Source organism: Melopsittacus undulatus, assembly GCF_012275295.1.
Source record: "Melopsittacus undulatus isolate bMelUnd1 chromosome 20 unlocalized genomic scaffold, bMelUnd1.mat.Z SUPER_20_unloc_1, whole genome shotgun sequence".
Classification (NCBI taxonomy): Eukaryota; Metazoa; Chordata; class Aves; order Psittaciformes; family Psittaculidae; genus Melopsittacus; species Melopsittacus undulatus.
In genome coordinates this window covers 66,949-86,578 of record NW_022993934.1, presented here as the reverse complement: position 1 = coordinate 86,578, position 19,630 = coordinate 66,949, and the positions used below count along the sequence as shown (strand labels likewise).

The window sequence follows — 19,630 nt, the reverse complement described above, 5'->3', positions numbered from 1 at the left end:
GCAGATACATGTTCTCATCCTCATCACTGCTGGAAACCACAACCTGCCTGGCTCTGGAGCTCCTCCAGCCTGGTAAATGCCACAGGGAAAGGTATAGCAACACAACAGGGTACAACCACACGAGGTAAATGCAAAGGCAGGAGCCTTACCAATCAGGATAATTTGAGCACTGACAACTGCAATTACACACTAATAATTAGCAAAAGCAGCCCCTGCTGGCATGATACATTATTTCAGGCCTACAGCCTCCGTTTGCTGGAGCCTCCAAACCTGGTAATGGACAGGAAAGGGAGATAAAGAGAGAAAATTCGATCTAATCTGTCTTCTCTCTCAGTAAGACCAACTGAGCACCAGAAAGATCAAGGTGGTCAATTCACTTTATTGATGAGGCAAGCTGATTATTTCAGAGAAATGTTGCTAGGACACCGAAACAAGAAGTTAGCACTAGCACTTGAACACTGCTGAGCTGCTCTCCTGCCTCTTCTGAGCTACCCCCAGAGCACTGGCTCTGGGCCTGGTTTCAGACATCCCCATGAGAGCCAGGCTTGGCTCTTCCTGCTGCCCAGCCTGCAGCAGGGCTCTGAGTCTTTCAGGAGCTCAGCACTAAGGATGTAAGAGGCAGCTGCTGGCTTTTCCCTCTGGAAAAGATCTGCCTTAAGAAACTTCGTATCAGCTGGATCTGGAAACAGAAGTGCATTTTGCAACTACCTGGAAGCAGCTCAGAGTCTCACTACAGCATTCCGGGGTGGGGAAGAGCAGGTAACATGCACTCTATGGGGAAGAGATTAGACTAAAAGCTGAAATGGTGGGAGGTGAAGGTTTCCATGCAGTGCTGTGGAATGGGACCGTTTCCCTCTGGTCCAACACCTCCCAGGGATGGGTTCCTAGCGGAACTGGAGCGGGCTGATCCGCAGCCCAATGACATCTTTGCCAATCTCTGTCACCTGAGGAATAAAAAGGAGATGATTAATGCTCCAAAGATGGCTCTCAAAAGCACACACTGACTGTAATGTCAGGCCCTGAAGGTAGCACTTGAGTTACACAGTATTTCACAATTCCCAACCTGTTCCAAGGCCCCTGACATTCAACTCGACCCACAACCCACCCACACCAAGGCAGTTTAGAGGGAGCACAAGGGAGCTGCTGCAGGGGATTCTGAAGGGAAACATCATAGGCTGGAATAAGGTGGTGACAAACATGGAAGCCCCCTTACCGTAGTGACACGGCAGATCTGCCCATGGAACTCAGGGCAGTAGCAGGCCCCGCTGAGAGGACACTTCTCCACAGGTTTGCCACGGTAGATGGGTCGGTAAGAGGCAGCACAGATGTCAAAAGGGTTGTGCATGTCATAGTTGAGCTGGTAGGTGTCAGTGGGATTCTTCTCACACGCCGACAGGATCTTACGAGTCTGCCAAAAGCAACCACATTGAGCAGAGGGGCAGCTCGGAACCAGTCCAAACAGCTGCCACAGCAGATACTCCTGCCCATGCACCTCACAGACATACCTGCTGGGCTACCTCCGGCTTTGGACCCAGCTCCAGCAGCCGACGAGCAAAAGTGGCAGCTGTCTTGAAGTTCTTGAGTTTAAAGAAGAGGTTGAGAGCCGTACGCAGCACCAGGATCATGTGGACAGGCTGCAGGTTGGAGTGGGTGAAGTAGGCTGCCATCTGCATTGGGGTGACAGAAGGAAAACAGGGATACAATCACCACCAACCCTGGCTGCAAGAAACCCCTAGCAGGTAATGCCTGCCACATCTGCTTTAAAGGGGGACACAGCAGAACACAGGATTCTCACTGCCTTTTTAAACCCAAAGGTTACTCCCCACATTATCTGCCTCTGTGAAGGATGTCACCGAGTTTCTGTACCTCACAGATTCGCTTCTGCTGCTCCAGGGTCTCTTTGGGCAGCTTCTTCCGCTCAATCTCCATTGACAGTCCTACAATATACTCCCGGCAAATGGCTATGAGCTGCTGGGCCTGCCAGAGAGGGAAACAGAGTCAGACATCCAGCCTCCTGCCCCAAGGCCATGCAGACACTGCACAGAGGAGTCTGCCCCTCACCTCAGCAATCTCCTGCTTGTTGTCCACCACCAGCAAGGGCACACTGAGCAAGATGGAGCGGAACTTCTCCACGGCCTCCTCGAATTTGCCGGCTGTAGTAAGCTGGTAGCAGAGCTGCAGGCGCTGGATCAGGTCATTGAGTTTCAGTCCAACAGCAGGGAGGGCATTCTTCAAGCCAGCATCTTTCCTGCAGCACCAAAGAGGGGTTGGAGGTACAAATGGGACCACTGCAGAGCAACCACTAAACAGCAATTTGTCAGATATGGTCTGACCTAGGGCCATGCTGCTTTTCTTCACCAGTAGCTTAGCACAAGACACATCTGTGCCTCCATGATTCTGCTGCCCACAATGCCCAGTTCCCTCTGCATTAGTGCAGGCTGGGAAGTCTGGCTCCTTTTTCTACTGTGAAACACACACCTGTGGTTCTCTAGATGCCCCAGAGCAGCTTTGTCAGAGGCAGAGCATTAGTGCTACAAAACTCAGCATTCCAACTGCCTCACCCTGGTTTTAGAATCACAGAAGGGTTTGGTTTGGAGGGGACCTTAAAAAGCTCATTTAGTTCCAACATCCTGCCATGGGCAGGGACACCTTCATGAGCCCAGGTTGCTCCAAGCCCCATCCAACCTGGCTCTGAAAAGCCTTTCAGTCTCTAACCAAAAATGAAAGCACTTCAACATCTTTACATCTAAGAGCAGGCAGCAGAAAAATCCCACTAAAGACAGAATGCTCCCTATTTAAATCCCACAAACAGGAAGGCTCCTCCCTTCACAACAGAGGGGGGAGGTATTTCTGTCTACAACACCAAGGACTCTGAGAGGTCTATGGCACAAGGCACAGCAAAGGAGCTGACCCAATGCTTACCAGTTGCGATGTGGGTACCCATACATGGCAGGGAGACATGGCAGGGCTTGGTAGGTTGTACGGCCACGGGCATAGGTCTGCAGGAACAACTGCTTGTAGGGTCCAAAGTTTGTTACTCCCACCTGGTCATGGAGAAGCTGGAAGAGATACAATGATCTGCTGAGTAAGAGCTGTCCAAAGGACACACAGACATCACTCAGGCTCCCAGCACCTTTTATGTTATACCCAGAGAAACCAATGCACAAAATGATCCACAATAGGGCACAAAATGAAGCTTCAGACTAGATCAGAGACAAAATACATGGGGATAGTCTTTTCTCTACACATTGCAGGGGAAACTTACTCTCATTGCTGTCTCAAAGGAGCCTGCCAGAATGTGGTCAACAGGAAGCTGAGAATTGTTACACCAAACCTACATGAATAGAAGGGAAACATTTACAAGAGGAACTGTCTATGTGCATGCATTTGTCTTACCTACCCTCACTACCCCTAACTCCCCTTAACACAGCTCCTGTGTTGTGCTCACAAGTGAGTGCTAAGAAGGACTGAACCCCAAAAAAGAAGCACCTAAGCATAATGTTCTGGAGCAAGACAATCAAAGACTTGTGCCATTACCTGAGCTGGGCTGGTGCCCTTGGTGGGTGGCACAAAGAATCCATCCTCTGCGGACCCTGCTGGGCCAGCAGGAACATCCTGGGGGAGCACACAAAACAGGGATAAGGGTGGAAGTTTCCAGCACTAAGATGAAATCAGAGCTGGCCATAGCTGTGGTGACCAAGCCTCTGAAGAAGCCCAGAGCACACTCCCCCCATAACACCATTGAAGGCTGTCATTGCCTTCCCAAGTAACTACCACTGGGCTACATTAGAAGCCTCCTACCAGTTCAGGGGGAAGATCCAAATCTTCTTCAACTTCCCATCCACCTCCTTCTTCCTGTCCTTTACCTAGACCTTCCTCTCCAAAGTTCTCTCCAGCATCCACAAAGCCATCTGCATGGAGGGAGCAGGGGAGAAACAGAGCTCCTACACAGGCACAGTCTTACACTTGTGCATGAAGGGCTCTTGGCTTCACCCACCTTCATCCAGCTGCAGCTCTGCATCTTCCCCCCAGCCTTCAGTGCCAACAGTGTCAATATCAATATCAGCAGCCAAGGCACCCCCTTTGCCTACAAAAAGAGCAGGAGGGGCATTTGCTCATCTCTGAGGTGTTAAGCAAAGAATTAGGTTAGGCCAGCAACCTCCCCTCCAGTTGTTAAGTCCCATCTTGTGCTAAAAGGGCAACAACTTGAGAGATTTGCCAAAGATGGTGTAAATGCCATGTGGGATTTCCCACCTCTGCTAGTAGCACACAGCAAATCTGAGGTTAACAGCAACAGCTGAGGAGCCACAGAGACAACTCCACTGTGCATATCCCAGCTTATTACAACTTCCCAAGTCCCAAGCAATACCTTTGCTAGCAATCGTTCCTTCAAAGAACCCCTTGGAGACAGTCAGCAGTGGCCAGTTGGTATCCAGAGGCATGACAGGAGCAGGAGGCTGCAGCAGCTTTGCATTGCGATCAATGTCTGGAATCTGAGCAGAAAGGAACAGAAAACAGTTAAAGGCCACATAAGGGAAATGCCATTCTTTGCCCTGCCCTCCTCCAAGCAGCATAGATGGTCTCAAGCCCAATAAGCAGTGACTGGAATGGAGATGGTTCCTCCCTCCCAGAAAGGAGCTGCCTGGCCATTCGCACTAACACCAGATCGACCGTCACGCTTCCAAGCCCTAGAGCTCTTGGAATGAAGCAGGAAGCATTAGTGGGGTTGCTAACCGTTTCCTTTTCAGGATCAAATGTTTCCTTGAGGCTTTCAGCTTCCTCATCCAGACCATGAGTTGCAGCTGTGAGATAGGCCAAGGACTCTGCAATGAGATACAACATGTTCTTCACTGCCAAAAGGAAACTCCCCACACCATCATGCATGGCCAGACTCTCACAAAGGAAGGATTAGCAGCATACCAAGGTGTAGAATCACACCTTTAGGGTGTCAGACTGGATTCAGGACTGAAATGTGCAGGCAACAACTTATGATCTGAATATGCTCTACAGTTGATTCAGGTCTCCTTGAGCTCTTGGGTTACTTTCTGCTCACCTGATTTAATTTCTCAGGTACAGGATTATCTGCCCCCCAGAATGACTTCATCCCAGCAACCTTGCCACAGCTTCTCCCCAGGCAACAGGGGCATATGTTAGTCTGATATTACTCACTCTGGCCACAGTTCTTGAGGATCCTCACTCTCTCTGCCACGTCTCCCAGATACAGGGCATTCTGATAGTGGCCACTCATATCTTTACGGATCTCAGCTGAACCAAAAGGAAAAGAAGTCATGATAGCTTTGCTGTTCTTGGCTTCCACTGTGATGGGGCCTATAGGGATGCTGGGGAGGGACTATTCATTAGGGACTGTAGTGACAGGACAAGGGGTAACAGGTTCAGACTGAAACAGGGGAGGTTTAGATTGGATATAAGGAAGAAATTCTTTACTGTTAGGGTGCTGAGGCACTGAAATGGGTTGCCCAGGGAGGTAGTGAATGCTCCATCCCTGGCAGTGATCAAGGCCAGGATGGACGAAGCCTTGGGTGATATGGGTTAGTGTGAGGTGTACCTGCCCATGGAAGGGGGGTTGGAACTGGATCTTAAGGTCCTTTTCCAACCCTAACTATTCTATGATTCTATGCTGCTCATTCCCTCTGGGAATGACACTTGGATCCTCTTCATTTCATTCTTCTTTGCCACCACCCTGCCACTCACCTATCTTCATCATCTTGCGAAGCTTCTCCAGATTGCCAGTGATGAGATAGAGGAAGGAGAGCCTGTCAAAGTTCTTGGTGCGCTGGTAGCACATCTCCACAATCTGGTGGTTTCCCTGCAGCAACGCCACTTCTCCCAGTTTCTCCCAGCAATTCTTGTCATCCAGAGCTTTGGCTGCTTCCAGAGCAATCTGGATATGATATAATATCATACATGATATAATGAGAGAACTTACAGGGTTAAAAAGGCTTGGCAGAAAGCAGTTTTCTTTGCAGGCTTCTGTTAATAATGCCCAAGATGGAAAGCATGGGATTACAAGGTTCACTGCACTAAATCATGCCCCCAGCTGGAGCATGTTAGTAAGGCTGCTACCATCCTCAGCAATATCACTCTCAACTAAGATTTCTTCCTCCCAATACTCTTCCTCCTTGCAGCAAAAAGTAAGGTTTGCAAGAGATGCCTTAAAGGACAACCTGGTGGAAGGTGTCCCTGCCCATGGCAGAGGGTTTGGAGCTTGATGATCTTTAAGGTCCCTTCCAACCCAAACCATCCTACGATTCTATGATGACTCTATGACATGCCTTTCCCACAGCACCACCTGCCAGCTCACCTCAATATTACCACACTCCAGTGCCAGGCTGAAACGGGTCTTCTCATCCTTGACAAAGTGCAGGGCCACCTCTGGGTAACCCTTTTTCTGCAGGTAGGCAATGATGGACTGGCCCACGAGCTTAGCATTCCTCACCATGTGCAGCACCTGCAGAGATTGAAGCTGTCAACAACTCCTCTCTACCCTCAGGTATAGGTCACAGTGCTCCTCGTGTCTCCTCACCTCATCATACTTTCTGTTGATCAAAGCCAGCTTGAATTTGAATTCTGTGGGGTCAATGGTGAGCACCCTGGGGCGACACTCTCTGTCCAGGCAGTAGACATTGTTCCCCTTCACTCGGGTAACGTAAATTGGCAGGTCCAGGGTGCGGATAATTCCATGATCCCTATTGCCAACACACAGGACACATGTGACATGCACACCAGCACAGCCCAGCTGCACAACTACATTCTCTATCCCCCAAAGGAGGCTCAACACTCTGCCTGTTATTTTAGCCTGTGTTACAAAAGCAAACCCCACTCAGATGAACAGTGCAGCCATCCAGCCCAGCAATAAAAACCAGGGCACAGGGTAAGCAACCAAACACAAGTACTTGGCTCTATTATCTGCCTTGGTGGACATCCATGCTGTAGTAAAGTGCCTTTCACAAGCTTCAGCTTTCATGTTGGCCAAAAAACTCCCTTGATAGTCTGCACAAGTCCTGTCAGCCCAAGGACTCCCAGACTCACCCTGTGGTGACAGCATATTTGATGTGATTGCTGGTGGTGTAGATGAAAACACCACTTTCATCCCAGGCACCACTCTTGACACGGATGTTTTCATGGATGTTACACAGTGACTCCAGCTTTCTGTTGCAGATCATGATGGCTGGAGAGGAAAAACAAAGGAAGACAAGCTAGGGACCCCTCTGCTGTAACACAGCTGCCTCTGAATTACGACTTCTCTCTTCCATAATCCCAGCAACAGAACTGCATTCATTGTCAGACACCAAGGAGGTGATGGCAACCAAAAATAAACTGTCACCATCTCTGTTTCATAGAAGAGATTAGCTGGATCACTTTGAGGAGTACAAGAAGTCCTCTGCTTTACAAGCTTACAGAAGACAAGGCGGCAGAGCCCATGCTGTGAACATCTTCAGCAGCATCTTCACTGCACTGAATGGTTCCTTTTGCAGGGACTCTGCTCCCAGCCAAGGAAGGATGTAGCGTGCACCAGGGTCCACATGAAACACTGCACGCCCCTGCCACTTACCATGCTTAGCCAGCAGAGCCACGTGGGACATGTCAGCCGACCAAATGACGTACTTCACCTTGGAGATCTTCACAGAGGCCAAAGTTCTGGGAAAGGATAGCACTGACATCAGAGAGCTGGACACCCTCCACAGCCCTGTTCTTCTATTAGAACTACCAGTGCCCAACAGCCTGAACCCAATTAGCAGATGCTCTGAAGCCCCTTTGTGCCATTCTAGTGCCATAAAATCATAAGGCAGGACTGAGTGTCTCTGCAGTCCAGTCCAGCAAAACCAACCTGTGCAATAACAAATATGTTTCAGTGACAACTGACTTCAAAACCTGGATTTCAAATAAGGTTTTAGGGATGGATTTACAGAATGAAGGAAATGAGCTATTTCTAAGCAGCATTTACAGTGTTTTATTTATTTGCAACTTTCCCAACAATCCTAGAAAAAACAAAGGCATACAAATAAGGGAATGAGGGTTAGGGTTAGGAAGACCTTAGAGAAGCTTCCAGTGCCTAAAGGGGCTACAAGAAACCTGGAGAGGCGCTTTGGACAAGGGCCTGTAGGGACAGGCCAAGGGGAATGGCTTTAACCTGCCCGAGGGGAGCTCTTAGGCAGAAGCTCTTTCCTCTGAGGGTGTTGAGGCACTGGCACAGGGTGCCCAGAGAAGCTGTGGCTGCCCCATCACTGGCAGTGTCCAAAGAAAGGTTGAAGCAACCTGCTCTAGTGGAAGGTGTCCCTGCCTGTGGAAGGGCATTGGAACTGGATGAGCTTTAAGGTCTCTTCCAACCCAAACCAGTCTGCGAGTCTATGATGATTCTGGACATAATCAACATACACTGTATCTATCTGCAGATAATCCAGAACCTTCTCAAGCCTACAAGGTGGCCAAAAGCACCAACTCCTTGCCTGTTTCTTTGCAGCTAGCAACACATACACCAGCACAAAACGTGCTGCCAAAAGAGCATTATGAGTAGATATAAAACCTAGGGGACAAGACATCAGGCAGGCTTAGCTTGATTGAGTTTGGGCTTTTTGATTTCTCTCCTCTTTTATAGCACCCCACTCTGCAGTCACAGGCTTTACAAGGGTATGGCACACATCTCTCTGTGATCAATGGCACGATGCCTGCAGCATAAATTGCACCTTGGCTGTGTTTACACTCTGCTCTTTGTAACAGTTGTTAGCCGTGGTTTGGATCAGTCTGACAGAGCCTGCAGCTGATGCTAAGTTCTGGAGTGCATTAATAGCTATTACTTGTCCCTAGAGGGCACACGCCAGCAGGATGACAATATTAAACCTTCTCCCAGCAGACCAGAGCTCACCGCTTCTGCTGCACGTCAAAGAGGGTGATGGAGTCTGCATCTCTTAGTAACAGGTTCCCTGTGCCAGCATAGAAAATCTCATCACAGTTCGGCACCTGCACCTTCTTCGTGATCTCATTCTTCAGGTTTTTGATGAGGATCTGCCAGTTGAGGAGAGGAAATGCAACAGCACAGGACAGTTAGGTTGATTCTACCAAGATATTTAGGATTTTTAGGTAGATTCTACCAAGATATTTAGGATTATTTGGGGACAAGAGGCCAAAATAAGCCTTTCTCAAAGCAGGATCAAACTTTATCCTGTTACAAAACCCAACTCAGGGTGCAGACACAGTGTATCCTTCCTTTCCAGCCCCACCACTATCACCACTAACTGGCTGATACAGCTTGCAAACCCTCTCTACAACAGGAACAAAGTAAATAGTAGGGAAAAGTGAGAGAAACAATGTAGATAATAAAAGGAAAGGAGCTGAAAGGAGAAAATGGTAATTGGAGGTGCGGAAGGTAGAGAGGAGTAACACAACTGGCATGAAATAAGCCTGAGTTTACTAAACTAAAAGCACTATTAAGAAAAGAATGCAATATCCTGCTTGGGGCAAAGAGCAAGACTTTTCTTCCCCTTCACATCAAGTGAATCCAAGCAGGGAAAACTGTCCATGACTGTCTTTCCCCCTTCTTTCTCCTATAGCACTCCGCAAGTGAGAACAAAGAGCTCTACTAAAATCTAACCTGTTTTCACTATTTCCCATTACTTTCATGCAATGGAAGTGACTTGGGTGGCTTCACAGTCCTGATGTGATCAGCTTTCCCTCCTTGAGCCTTGCTGTACCAGGCTTCCAGCAACTGAGCTATAATTTACTACCAAAGAACTTAAATCCTATTTCAACCCATTCCATTTCCACTGTGCAATATTTCTTTGTGTATGGCTGCAGCCCACACTCTGCTGACAATGTTCTGCCAGTCTACTTGGATCTCCAATAATTCCATGAACCCAACCTCCCTCCTTTCCATCTGCAAGCTTCCAAATGACACCCTGTTAAAGAAATGACCCTATTAAGCGTGTCCCCTTACCGAGTGCATGCGATCCAAGACTGCAAAGCGGTTCCGAGCTACCCACACAGCTGTTAGCCCAGAGGAACGCTTCCCTTCAGGGGCTGGGAAAGAGCAAAACACAGGCAGTGAATAAAACCTCTGGCAGGCTCTTACAGCAACACATTAGTCAGTCTTGTTTGAGCCCATCTTGGCTGTTGTAGCTGCTTCCTACTAATTCCTGTTTAACCTGAGGCTATTCACAAGACTCATTTCCCCCCTCCCTTTCCCCATGTCCTTTCGGATCTCCACGTGGCCAGTGCCAGTCCTTCACTCCAGCCAAGGCACAAGGAGCTGCTTGGCGCTGCACTGGGTGACAGCACCGTCTGTCACACTAACGAGCAGAGCCTTCATGGCCAAACGAAGCGAGCAGTGAGGGTCCCAGCTTCAGTGGAAGCCTATCCCCCCCCCACTGCAAACTGATCTATAACAAGCTGGAGGAGAAAGGCTGAGCTCTCCCCAGCAAGCAGCTGTGCTCCCTGCTTTTAAATGCTAATACAAACACAGCTCTCTGCATGTCAGACAGCCCCAATGAGCAGCGCTGAGGGATGTGCTTCAGATGGGGAAAAGGCTTTCTGCAGCAAGAGGGAAGAGAGAATTGAAGTGAAAAAGCTGCTGTTTTGGTAAAAAAAATATCTTGAATTCTCAGCCCCTTTTCTCTCTGCTCCCCACAAGTGTTTTTGGAGACACACGCACTAGACTAAGTGCTGTTTCATCAAGATAGTGCCATTTGTGGCCAATCTACATCCTAACAAAAGGTGGCTTAACCCTGACTTCTTCACCCTTGAGCCCTCATTTATGACCCAACCGAAGAAAGACCTCCGAATTCAATTCCCAGCTCCACTTGGGGCTTTCTGATGGCAACTTCATCTGGTTTTCTGAATCCCCACAACTCAACATTTTTGCTGGCTTTAAATCCTTAACACAGACCATAGATCAGGAAGAAAATGATTGGATTATATTACCCAAAAGACTATTAGAGTGTGGTAACAAAGCTTAGCCTACCAGTCTGGTAAAGAAGCTGAAGGACATGAGGATGATAGGTCCAAGCACGTTATATACCTGCATCATCATCCCAGGAGACCATCAGAAGGTTGCATAATAGCAGCTTGTTGGGAAAAATACTTATCAACCAGTACAATTTTATGCTACTCTTGAAAATGTCCTAAAACTAGATGGTTTTCATGAGGCCTTCCTCTGGAAGGAGAATATCCCCTTCTTTTCATTTAGAGGGTCACAAGCTGATTGTCCCCAGACAAGTCTCAATCAAATTAAGTATTTGAAACCTATTCGGTAACACTTAATCTATAGTAAGTCACTAAAAAGCTCACTAATTCTCTCTTTTAAATACAGCTCCTGACTGTGCCCAGCAAAGAAATCCTCCCTTCATCAGACCTGCAGAAATCCATAAATCCATGCAGAAGAGAGCTGGATTCCCATCTAACTCATTCATCACTCCCCCTCATCTCAAAATCTTTACTGCCATGACGACAGAGGCAGCAGAAACCAGCTGGAGTTTCAGATCCCAAATGGAATTCATAGTTAGGAGAAAGAATTACTTGGTTTTTCCCCCTCTAAATCATGTTTTGACTTGTGAATTGCATAAAACTAATGTGGAATTTGCCGAGAGGAAGAACTGACTACTGGCAGCCTGGCACTGTCACTTTTACAGCCACTTTTCAGAGAATAAAACCTCTTAGAACAGACCATATCTGGTTAAAATCCATCTCTGTTGACAAGCCAGGAAGGCTGCCTGCTGCGTGGAAAGGGGGAATGCAAAGTTCCTAATAACCAAATTATAAAATATATATTTGGAGCAGTAAAAGTTTGGGATGAACATGAATTTTTCAAGTCAGTGTGGTGTGATATAGTGAGCAGGAAGCCTGCCAAATGACGAGTGCTGCAGGGGCATTAGGAAACAGAGAGGAAGAGTCCAACAAGAGAGGCTTAGAGAAACAAAGCTGGTTTTGTATATAACACATATACACACAGTTGGAAAGCAGAGGAGGGGACAGCTACACAATAATAAACCCACACAAGGATTAATGGGAAAGAAGAAATGCCTACCATCAGGATTCTGGGAGTCAGCATCCTTGGGAATGGTGTAGAGGTCATATGTACTGTTCTCCAAGTTGCTGGCTCTCTGCAGAGAGAGGGGGAAAAGCCATTTGGAGACAGGATTTCACAGAGCCAACACTCAGAGCATCATGGCAAGTTCTCCAGCACACCATGCAGCAGAACTGACTTACTGTGCAGAGGAGGACAGCGTTCTCAGCAGGGTTGTAGGACATGTTGAACACAGGGAACTTGGAACCACTGAAGGAGAGTCATGAAGAAAAGAGAAGGTTAAAATGGACCAAGGTTATTTCACAGCCACTTTCTGATAAACATTCTTTATCTCTTAAATTATACTGAGTACCAGCAAAGCTCAGTTTTGACTGAGTCAAAACCACTTGGAAATACTGTAAGAACATCAGAGTTTCACAAATGAAAGAGTTGGCATTTCAGTTTGATACTTAAAATTGATTAGAAATATATATCTATGGACACATAAAAAACTGACTTAAAAAACTTCTTGTAGGCTTGGTAAGTTCATCTGACAGAAAAGTCGGCTGAAACAGAGATATGTGAATAGAACTGTACCACCTATGTGTAAGCAAGGAAGTAATCAGGGATTCAAGATAGTGGTAACACCTCTTGGAATATGTCCTCATCTCCTACCTTCTCAGCTGCATGACAGCAACGTCTTTTGAGCTGTTGAAATCAAGCTGGCGGAGAAAACGGTCCTTCACATAATACAGCATGTTCCCATGCACAGCATAAGCAGGTCTCTCACGCTCCAGTTTGAACACAATCATGCCACCATCATGGCCTGGAAAAGGCATGTGAGGATTCAAACATGTGAACTGTACCCTGTGGATTTTCTCATGGTGAAGATGACACCACCAAGCCCTTCAAACCCCGAAAGAGCCAATCAATATCATAACCACTGACCACCAGCCACCTCTGCCACTCTTCAGCCTGACCAAATTAAGCGATTCCACTTCTTTCCTAATGGCCCACCCACTACCCATAGGTTTCCTATAGGCTTCCTGATAAATCTAAGAGCTGACACTCTTCTAGAAATACTTTGCCTCACTGCCACATATTTCTTTAAGTGTTAGTAGTCCAGTGTGGGTTCCCCTAGGACCTGTTCCATCCCTTCTTGGCCTTAGAACATACAGCTAAGTGATGCAGAGGCAACCTTGCTCCAGCTTTGATCTACAGCTGATACAAGAATTGTGTTTGACTAAATAAGGGTCTTTTCCCTAAGATACATTTAATAAAAGCATCCACAAGTCAGCATGTTATGCAAAATGTGCTAAAGGAAAGCAAATCCTGTATGGATTTCCTATATGCAATACATTTTGTCTTCACAGCAACCCATCACACACAGAGTAGGAGCTTTTTTTACCTGCAGCAAAGAGGTTGAGGTTGGGATGAGCAGCCAGCACCCAAAACCGATCGTGATCACGCCGGAAGGTCTGGACACCCGTGCTAAATGTGCAACAGAAGGGATAAGGAATAGAAACAAAATGGGAATCTTTGTGTAGACTTCAGTTCCCAAAATGAAGATCCTAAACTGTGCCATAGTGAGAAACTAATCAGGGATTCATGATACTGGCAACACCCCTTGCCATGGAGACCCACCTCGAGCATTCAGCACAAGGAGACCACTGAGAGCTCAAAACACTCTTACCCAAAGCCTTTTCTCAAGTAAGATGTTCTCATTTACTGTGTTTTAGAAGCAGTAGCAATGGACAGTCAAACTTCCCTTCTTTCAGACAACTACAAGCCTAGCTCATAAGACCGGTCTCAAAGGGACAAAAGATGTGCAAAACATGACTTGTCACTCATGAATTATCAAACACTGGCACTGATGCTTAAAGAACTGCTGGTGTTCAGCTTCTCCAAGAGTAACAGTAGCTCTTTCACACATGTATAAGCTTCCATATGGAGAGTGACAAACACAAACCGTTTAGACATATCCCAGACACGGATGCTCTTGTCTTCGGAATTGCTGAGGATTAGCTCCTGCCGCGGGTGAAAGACAGCGCACGAGACGTTGTTGTAATGGCCCCGGCAAGTGTCAACCTCCCAGGCCTTCGATTCTACCCAGAAGTGGGAAAAAAGTGAGGAAACCAACACTTCAACAGGTAAAGTTCTGCTGAAGCACAGAAACTTTATTATAGAGTGAACTGCATGGCCCACAGGCCACTATTCCATTCTCTGCAATTCACATCTAAGATCTCTCTGTAACCACTAGCACAGCTCACCTAAGAGAAACTATAGGCCCTTGTCCCTATAGGCCCTTGTCCAAAGCCCCTCTCCAGCTTTCTTGTAGCCCCTTTAGGCACTGGAAGCTGCTCTAAGGTCTCCCCGGAGCCTTGTCTTCTCCAGGCTGAACAACCCCAACTCTCTCTGTCTTCATAGCATCCTCTTACCATTCATCCGCCAGATCTTCACTTGCCGATCATCAGCTCCTGACACAATGAGTGGCATTGTAGGGTGGAAGGCAGCCCAGTTCACCCCACGGTCATGGCCCTACATGCAAAAACACTCACTTGTAGCAATTTGGTGATTGAGCAGAATGTGTAAAGGAAAGACAAAGCAGCAAAGACTGCAGACAGGCTTGCCAAGACACAGCTTTCACTGGTTTTATACACCATGCTGCTCACAGTGAGTGCTTACAGACAGAAACATTATAGATGCCCGCAGTAATAAGCTTTGCAGATACCATTCTTCACCAGTAGAGCAAAGCTGCAGTTCAGCAGAGAGCAGCATCACTTCCCAGCTTAAACAAGCCACACAGAAGGCTGACTTTACTATCATCTCCTCTGTTGCTTCCAATAACACAAGGTAATAACAGCTGCTATTGAACTGAGCTTTTGGCTGTACAGGGAGTATTGGATCTGTCTGGTTACAGTGCAAACATCCAGATTCAGCTTTGAAACTAAGAGAAAGTAACACCATAATCTACAAGACTGTGTAACTCCAGAGCTGAGTCAGTCTTCTCAACCTTTTCCTCTCCTGTTGTTTTTCTGGGCTTTTAGAGGACTATTTGTATCACAGAGATTTCATTAAATGAATCTGAAGGGGCTGTACCGCACACACACACATTGACACTGTACCTCAAGAACATGCTTCACAACTGCATCTGTTGTCCCAAACAAGTCCACTCCTGTTATTCCCCTGACGTCTGATTCCACAGCTCCAGGGGACAGGTTCTTCTTCCTTAGGCCTTGTGGAACAAAGAGGAAGCAGAGGTGAAGGAAGCAAAACTTGCATTATCAAGATAATGTTTCTAATTTAACAACAAGGTGAGCACACTCCTGTGCTGTTCACACACAGCTTGGGGTGGAAACATGGAACTTGAAAGAAGGTGAGAAACATCCAGAAGTTGTGGCTGCCTCATCCCTGGCAGTGTTCAGGGCCAGGTTGTACATGGCTTGGAGTAACCTGGTCTAGCAGAAGGTGCCCCTGTCTGTAGTAGGGGGCTGGAACTGGATGACCTTTAAGGTCCCTTCCAACCCACTCTGGTATTCTATGATACAAGATATTTTCAGGAGCTGAAAGTACATGAAACGAAGCCTGTTTCTGATTCTGAAGAAAACAAAGTCATACAGGTTAAAACAGACCTGTAGCTGCTACCCTGCACCAAAACCCAGCAGAACACAGGAGGGAAATGAAGAGTCAAAAGATGCTTCTCCAGTAGTGCACAGGGAAAAGGCTGAACATGCAACAGTCAAACCCAAACCCCTAACCCAAATCTGCTCCAGAAAGTTCCCACTGATGTTAGCAGAAGCTGCAAGTGAACAGCAACACTCTGAAATTGAGTTAAAGCTAAAGCTCAATACCAAATGATGGAGTTAACACCAAATGCTCTCTCTGACTGGGATCATGTGCACAACAGACAGCAGACAAAATGGGGATATAACCCTTCCCAGGAGACTGCCAGAGCCAGAACAGAACCCTGCAAAGGACATAAGTCATTTGGGGGAAAAACTGGGCAGTGGAATTGTCTCTTGAATCCATTTCTCATCTCTCTGTAGGCTTTTTCATCCACTGGTATTCTCAGTGTTGTGTCTGACTGGAGCCACAGCTGAGTCAATAACTCAGAATGTCTCTAAAACCCCTCATCACATATCAGCTGAGGGGAAAAAAAAAGGTCTGTACTAACTCCAAACCAATTTGGCAGCTGGAACTCTGCTGAGAGAGAGGGTTTGTGGGAGAATGCAGCAGCAATGCTTGCTGCTGGAATAGCTGTTAAGCTCCCCATGCTGGCAGTACAGAGAGGGGGACAGGTTTTAAATAACCAGGATATCCTGTCCCCAGCCTCTGCTGTTGACACAGCTGCCCACGGCTGAGCCTGTCCCACCAATCCCACAGGGTGTCCAACCAAAACTGCAATGGAAAGAGATGGAGAAAGGTCTGTCTCTGGAATGGCTTATGTCATGGCCAGACTGGGGACTTGGAGCAACCTGCTCTAGCGGAAGGTGTCTCTGCCCATGGCAGGGGGTTGGGGCCTCAAAGGTCCTTTCCAACCCAAACAAGTCTGTGATTTTATGATTCTATATCACCACTAGCCCCTTATCTCCATCTAGTATTTTATTCATTTCCACCTTTTCATGTAGGGATCATACTTAATTCCTAATAATACTATCTTCCTATTACCATCCACAGCTAAGCTACTAAAAAAATGCAACACCCTTTGTAATCCAGAAGCCATTTTATCTTTCTGAGTTATTGCTGCCTCCAAGATTTTCACAAGGGGATAAAAGCAATCCAGACATGTCTAAAATCATCTTAAGTCTGGCAGATCTGCAAAGCTGACCAGTTGACAATTAGAATAGTTAGGGCTGGAAAAGACCGTAAGACCATCTAGTTCCAACCTCCCTGCCATGGGCAGGGACTCTATTCCTCCTGACAGCACTATCTGTTGGCTATAAAATCAGACTGGGCGACCAGGCTGTAGAATCTCCACCTTTAGAGGGTTTCTTGGCTGCACAAAACTGCAGCTCACCTCATCTATGCCAGCAGAAGACTCACTTCAAGCTAAAGGGTGGACTAGACATCACCCAGAGGTCCCTTCCAGCCAACATCCTACAGCTTCATGGAAGCAGAGGGGAATAGGTTCCTGCCAGAGATAATTTGTGTTGCTCTGCCTCAGATTCCTGCAGTGAAAGGGACCCTCTTCCTGCTCCCAGATCTGAACCACTCCACCCTGGCTGTGTCACTGGATAACCCCTCTGCCTGAGCAGCTCACCAGAAATATCCCATACACGCACGGTCTGGTCCAAGCTGGCCGACACCACCAGGTCCTCAGAGGGGTGAAACTGGGCACACATCACATAGTGGTTGTGTCCTGTCAGCACACTACAACAAAGAGGAGAGAAAATACCACTTAGAACATCTTAATACGCATTCCAGCTTGCACCAACAGCAATAAGCTCAGACTCGGGAAGGATAATGAGGAATATCGGATTGCTATATGCTGCTCTTCAAGACTAAGCATGACAGAACATTGAGTGTGTCTGTTCTTACATAAAGCATTCAAGTTTTGACTTTCTGGTACCAATAACTTCACAGGCTTCAGCACTGACACATTATTCTAACCTCAAAAATGTTTTCAACCAAATAACATGAATTTGTGAATAAAATTCTACTGGTATCAGAATAAAAGAGCAAAAGGCTAAAATAAATATTCACAACTGCTCAGTTCTCATTGTCAGTTCTATTCCTTCAACTAAGCCTAGAAAAAACAGGTGAAGACAACTTATTCCCCAACCCATGCAGTTATCTTCTAAAGCAACCATTCATTTTACCAAACACAAGTTCTGGACTGCCAGTTCCAAACCCGAATGGTCTGGTCATCAGAAGCACTCAAGATCCAGGGATATTCCTATAAAGACAAAGCATTCTATCTATGAAGTAGTTCACATCCCAGATATCCCCTCCCCACATGGCATTTTCCAACTGTCCCCAGGAATCAGCCTCTCTAAATCTTACTGAAGATTTTGGAAGCCGCATTTTGCCTCCAATGCCCCTATGGAAGGCCACCACATCTGGAGCACCTCACACCAGCAAGTCCAGCATGATTTACAAAGGACACAGAGACAGGCCAAGGGGAATGGCTTTAACCTGCCCGAGGGGAGACTGAAATGAGCTCTTAGGCAGAAGCTCTTCCCTGGGAGGGTGCTGAGGCGCTGGCACAGGGTGCCCAGAGCAGCTGTAGCTGCCCCATCCCTGGCAGTGCTCAAGGCCAGGTTGGACACAGGGATTGGAGCAGCTGCTCCAGTGGAAGGGGTCCCTGCCTATGGGCAGGGATTTGGAACTGGATGAGTTTTAAGGTCCCTTCACACCCAAACCAGGCTGGGATTCTATGATTCTAAAGCAAAGATTGCCACCTCAGGAAGCAAAAACAGATTCCCTTTGCCCACAGAGGGAGCAGGCACCCACTGCTGGAGCAGGCATGAGCAGAGCTTACGTGGTGGAAGAAGGTCGTGCGAATATAATCCAAGTGGCCCAGCAGAGTGAAGAGACAGCGGCGCAGTTTGTAGTTCCAGACCTGCACAACACAGAAGCAGAACAATGATGATACGTGCCACTGTCTGCTACATTTTAGGTGTAGTCTCATGTTTCAGTTCACTACAAACCTGTCTCTGCATTAGAGACCCATTTTAATATGGAAAACTACAGCCCTGCAGCTAACATATGTCCTTGCAACAGAAAAATCCCAATCCCCAAAGACTCCTTCCCTCCCACAAATGCTCCTTCTCCTCTTTTAAGCTGTTTCTTTGCACATTCCCTTCCCTGGATGATGCTTTTTAGAGAACAAGAGCCACAAGGGTAAAGTTTTACCTTTATTTTGTAATCATCACCTCCAGAAACAAAGAGAGGCTGCTGCTTGTGGAAATCAATACCTCGAACAGGGCCTGTAATGAGGAAGGGCAGGTTGGACACAGCAAGAGGACTGACAAAAACCTGAGGTCCCATTCCCAAGCCTGTTCCTTTCCACCTCTGCCTAAATCCAGTTTCCTTCCACCTTTGGTCCTTCAGAGCTACATCTACAAGTTCATTTTCACATCGGAAACAAAGGTATGACCCCAATTCACACGTGCACCTGTAACATTCAGCACCAGCAAACTGGCCACAAAGCAGCACAGGCTAAAACCGAGAGGTTCTGAAGCCGAACAAGCAGAGGCCCCCCTCCCACCCCACTTCTCCCCCACACGCAGGTCCCAGCCCTTGCCCGCTGCCCACTGACCATCGTGCTCGTCGAACTTGTCGATGAGGGTGCACATCCGATAGTCCCACAGCTGGATAACGCCATTGTGCAGGCTGGTGAGGATCCAGGGCCGCTTGGGGTGGAAGCTGAGCCCTGCCGAGGCACATACACAGGCGTGAAGGGAGCCCGGAGCCCCGGACCCCCACCGCCCCGGAGCCCCCGGCACACCCCTTCCCTCACTCCCCATGGCCCACGGAGCCCGGTCCGGCTCCGCCATTGCCGTTACCCTTCACTCGGGCCGACTTCGTCTCGAACTTGGTCAGCATCACCGCCGCCACCACAGCCCCTCCACGTCGGCGTCCCGGAAGTGCCCCTGCCAACTTCCGCTTCCG

The 19,630-nt window shown here is 47.6% G+C and overlaps 1 protein-coding gene across 1 annotated transcript; it reads right to left on the bottom strand.

Annotated features, from left to right (window-relative positions):
- Nucleotides 1-359: 359 nt before the first annotated feature.
- COPA (COPI coat complex subunit alpha) lies at nucleotides 360-19,630 on the bottom strand. The gene is made up of 33 exons (XM_005141045.4): nucleotides 19,525-19,630; nucleotides 19,278-19,391; nucleotides 18,872-18,945; nucleotides 18,498-18,578; nucleotides 17,836-17,912; nucleotides 17,277-17,386; nucleotides 15,142-15,251; nucleotides 14,455-14,554; nucleotides 13,986-14,121; nucleotides 13,425-13,507; nucleotides 12,692-12,842; nucleotides 12,220-12,286; nucleotides 12,038-12,113; nucleotides 9,953-10,035; nucleotides 8,885-9,024; nucleotides 7,574-7,659; nucleotides 7,051-7,189; nucleotides 6,545-6,707; nucleotides 6,323-6,469; nucleotides 5,713-5,902; nucleotides 5,170-5,265; nucleotides 4,735-4,823; nucleotides 4,370-4,493; nucleotides 3,998-4,087; nucleotides 3,802-3,911; nucleotides 3,538-3,615; nucleotides 3,266-3,334; nucleotides 2,923-3,059; nucleotides 2,062-2,248; nucleotides 1,867-1,977; nucleotides 1,506-1,667; nucleotides 1,214-1,408; nucleotides 360-944 (listed from the first exon to the last, which is right to left on the bottom strand). The coding sequence occupies exons 1-33, from the start codon at nucleotides 19,562-19,564 to the stop codon at nucleotides 885-887; spliced, it is 3,675 nt and encodes a 1,224-aa protein (XP_005141102.1). The 5' UTR covers nucleotides 19,565-19,630; the 3' UTR covers nucleotides 360-884.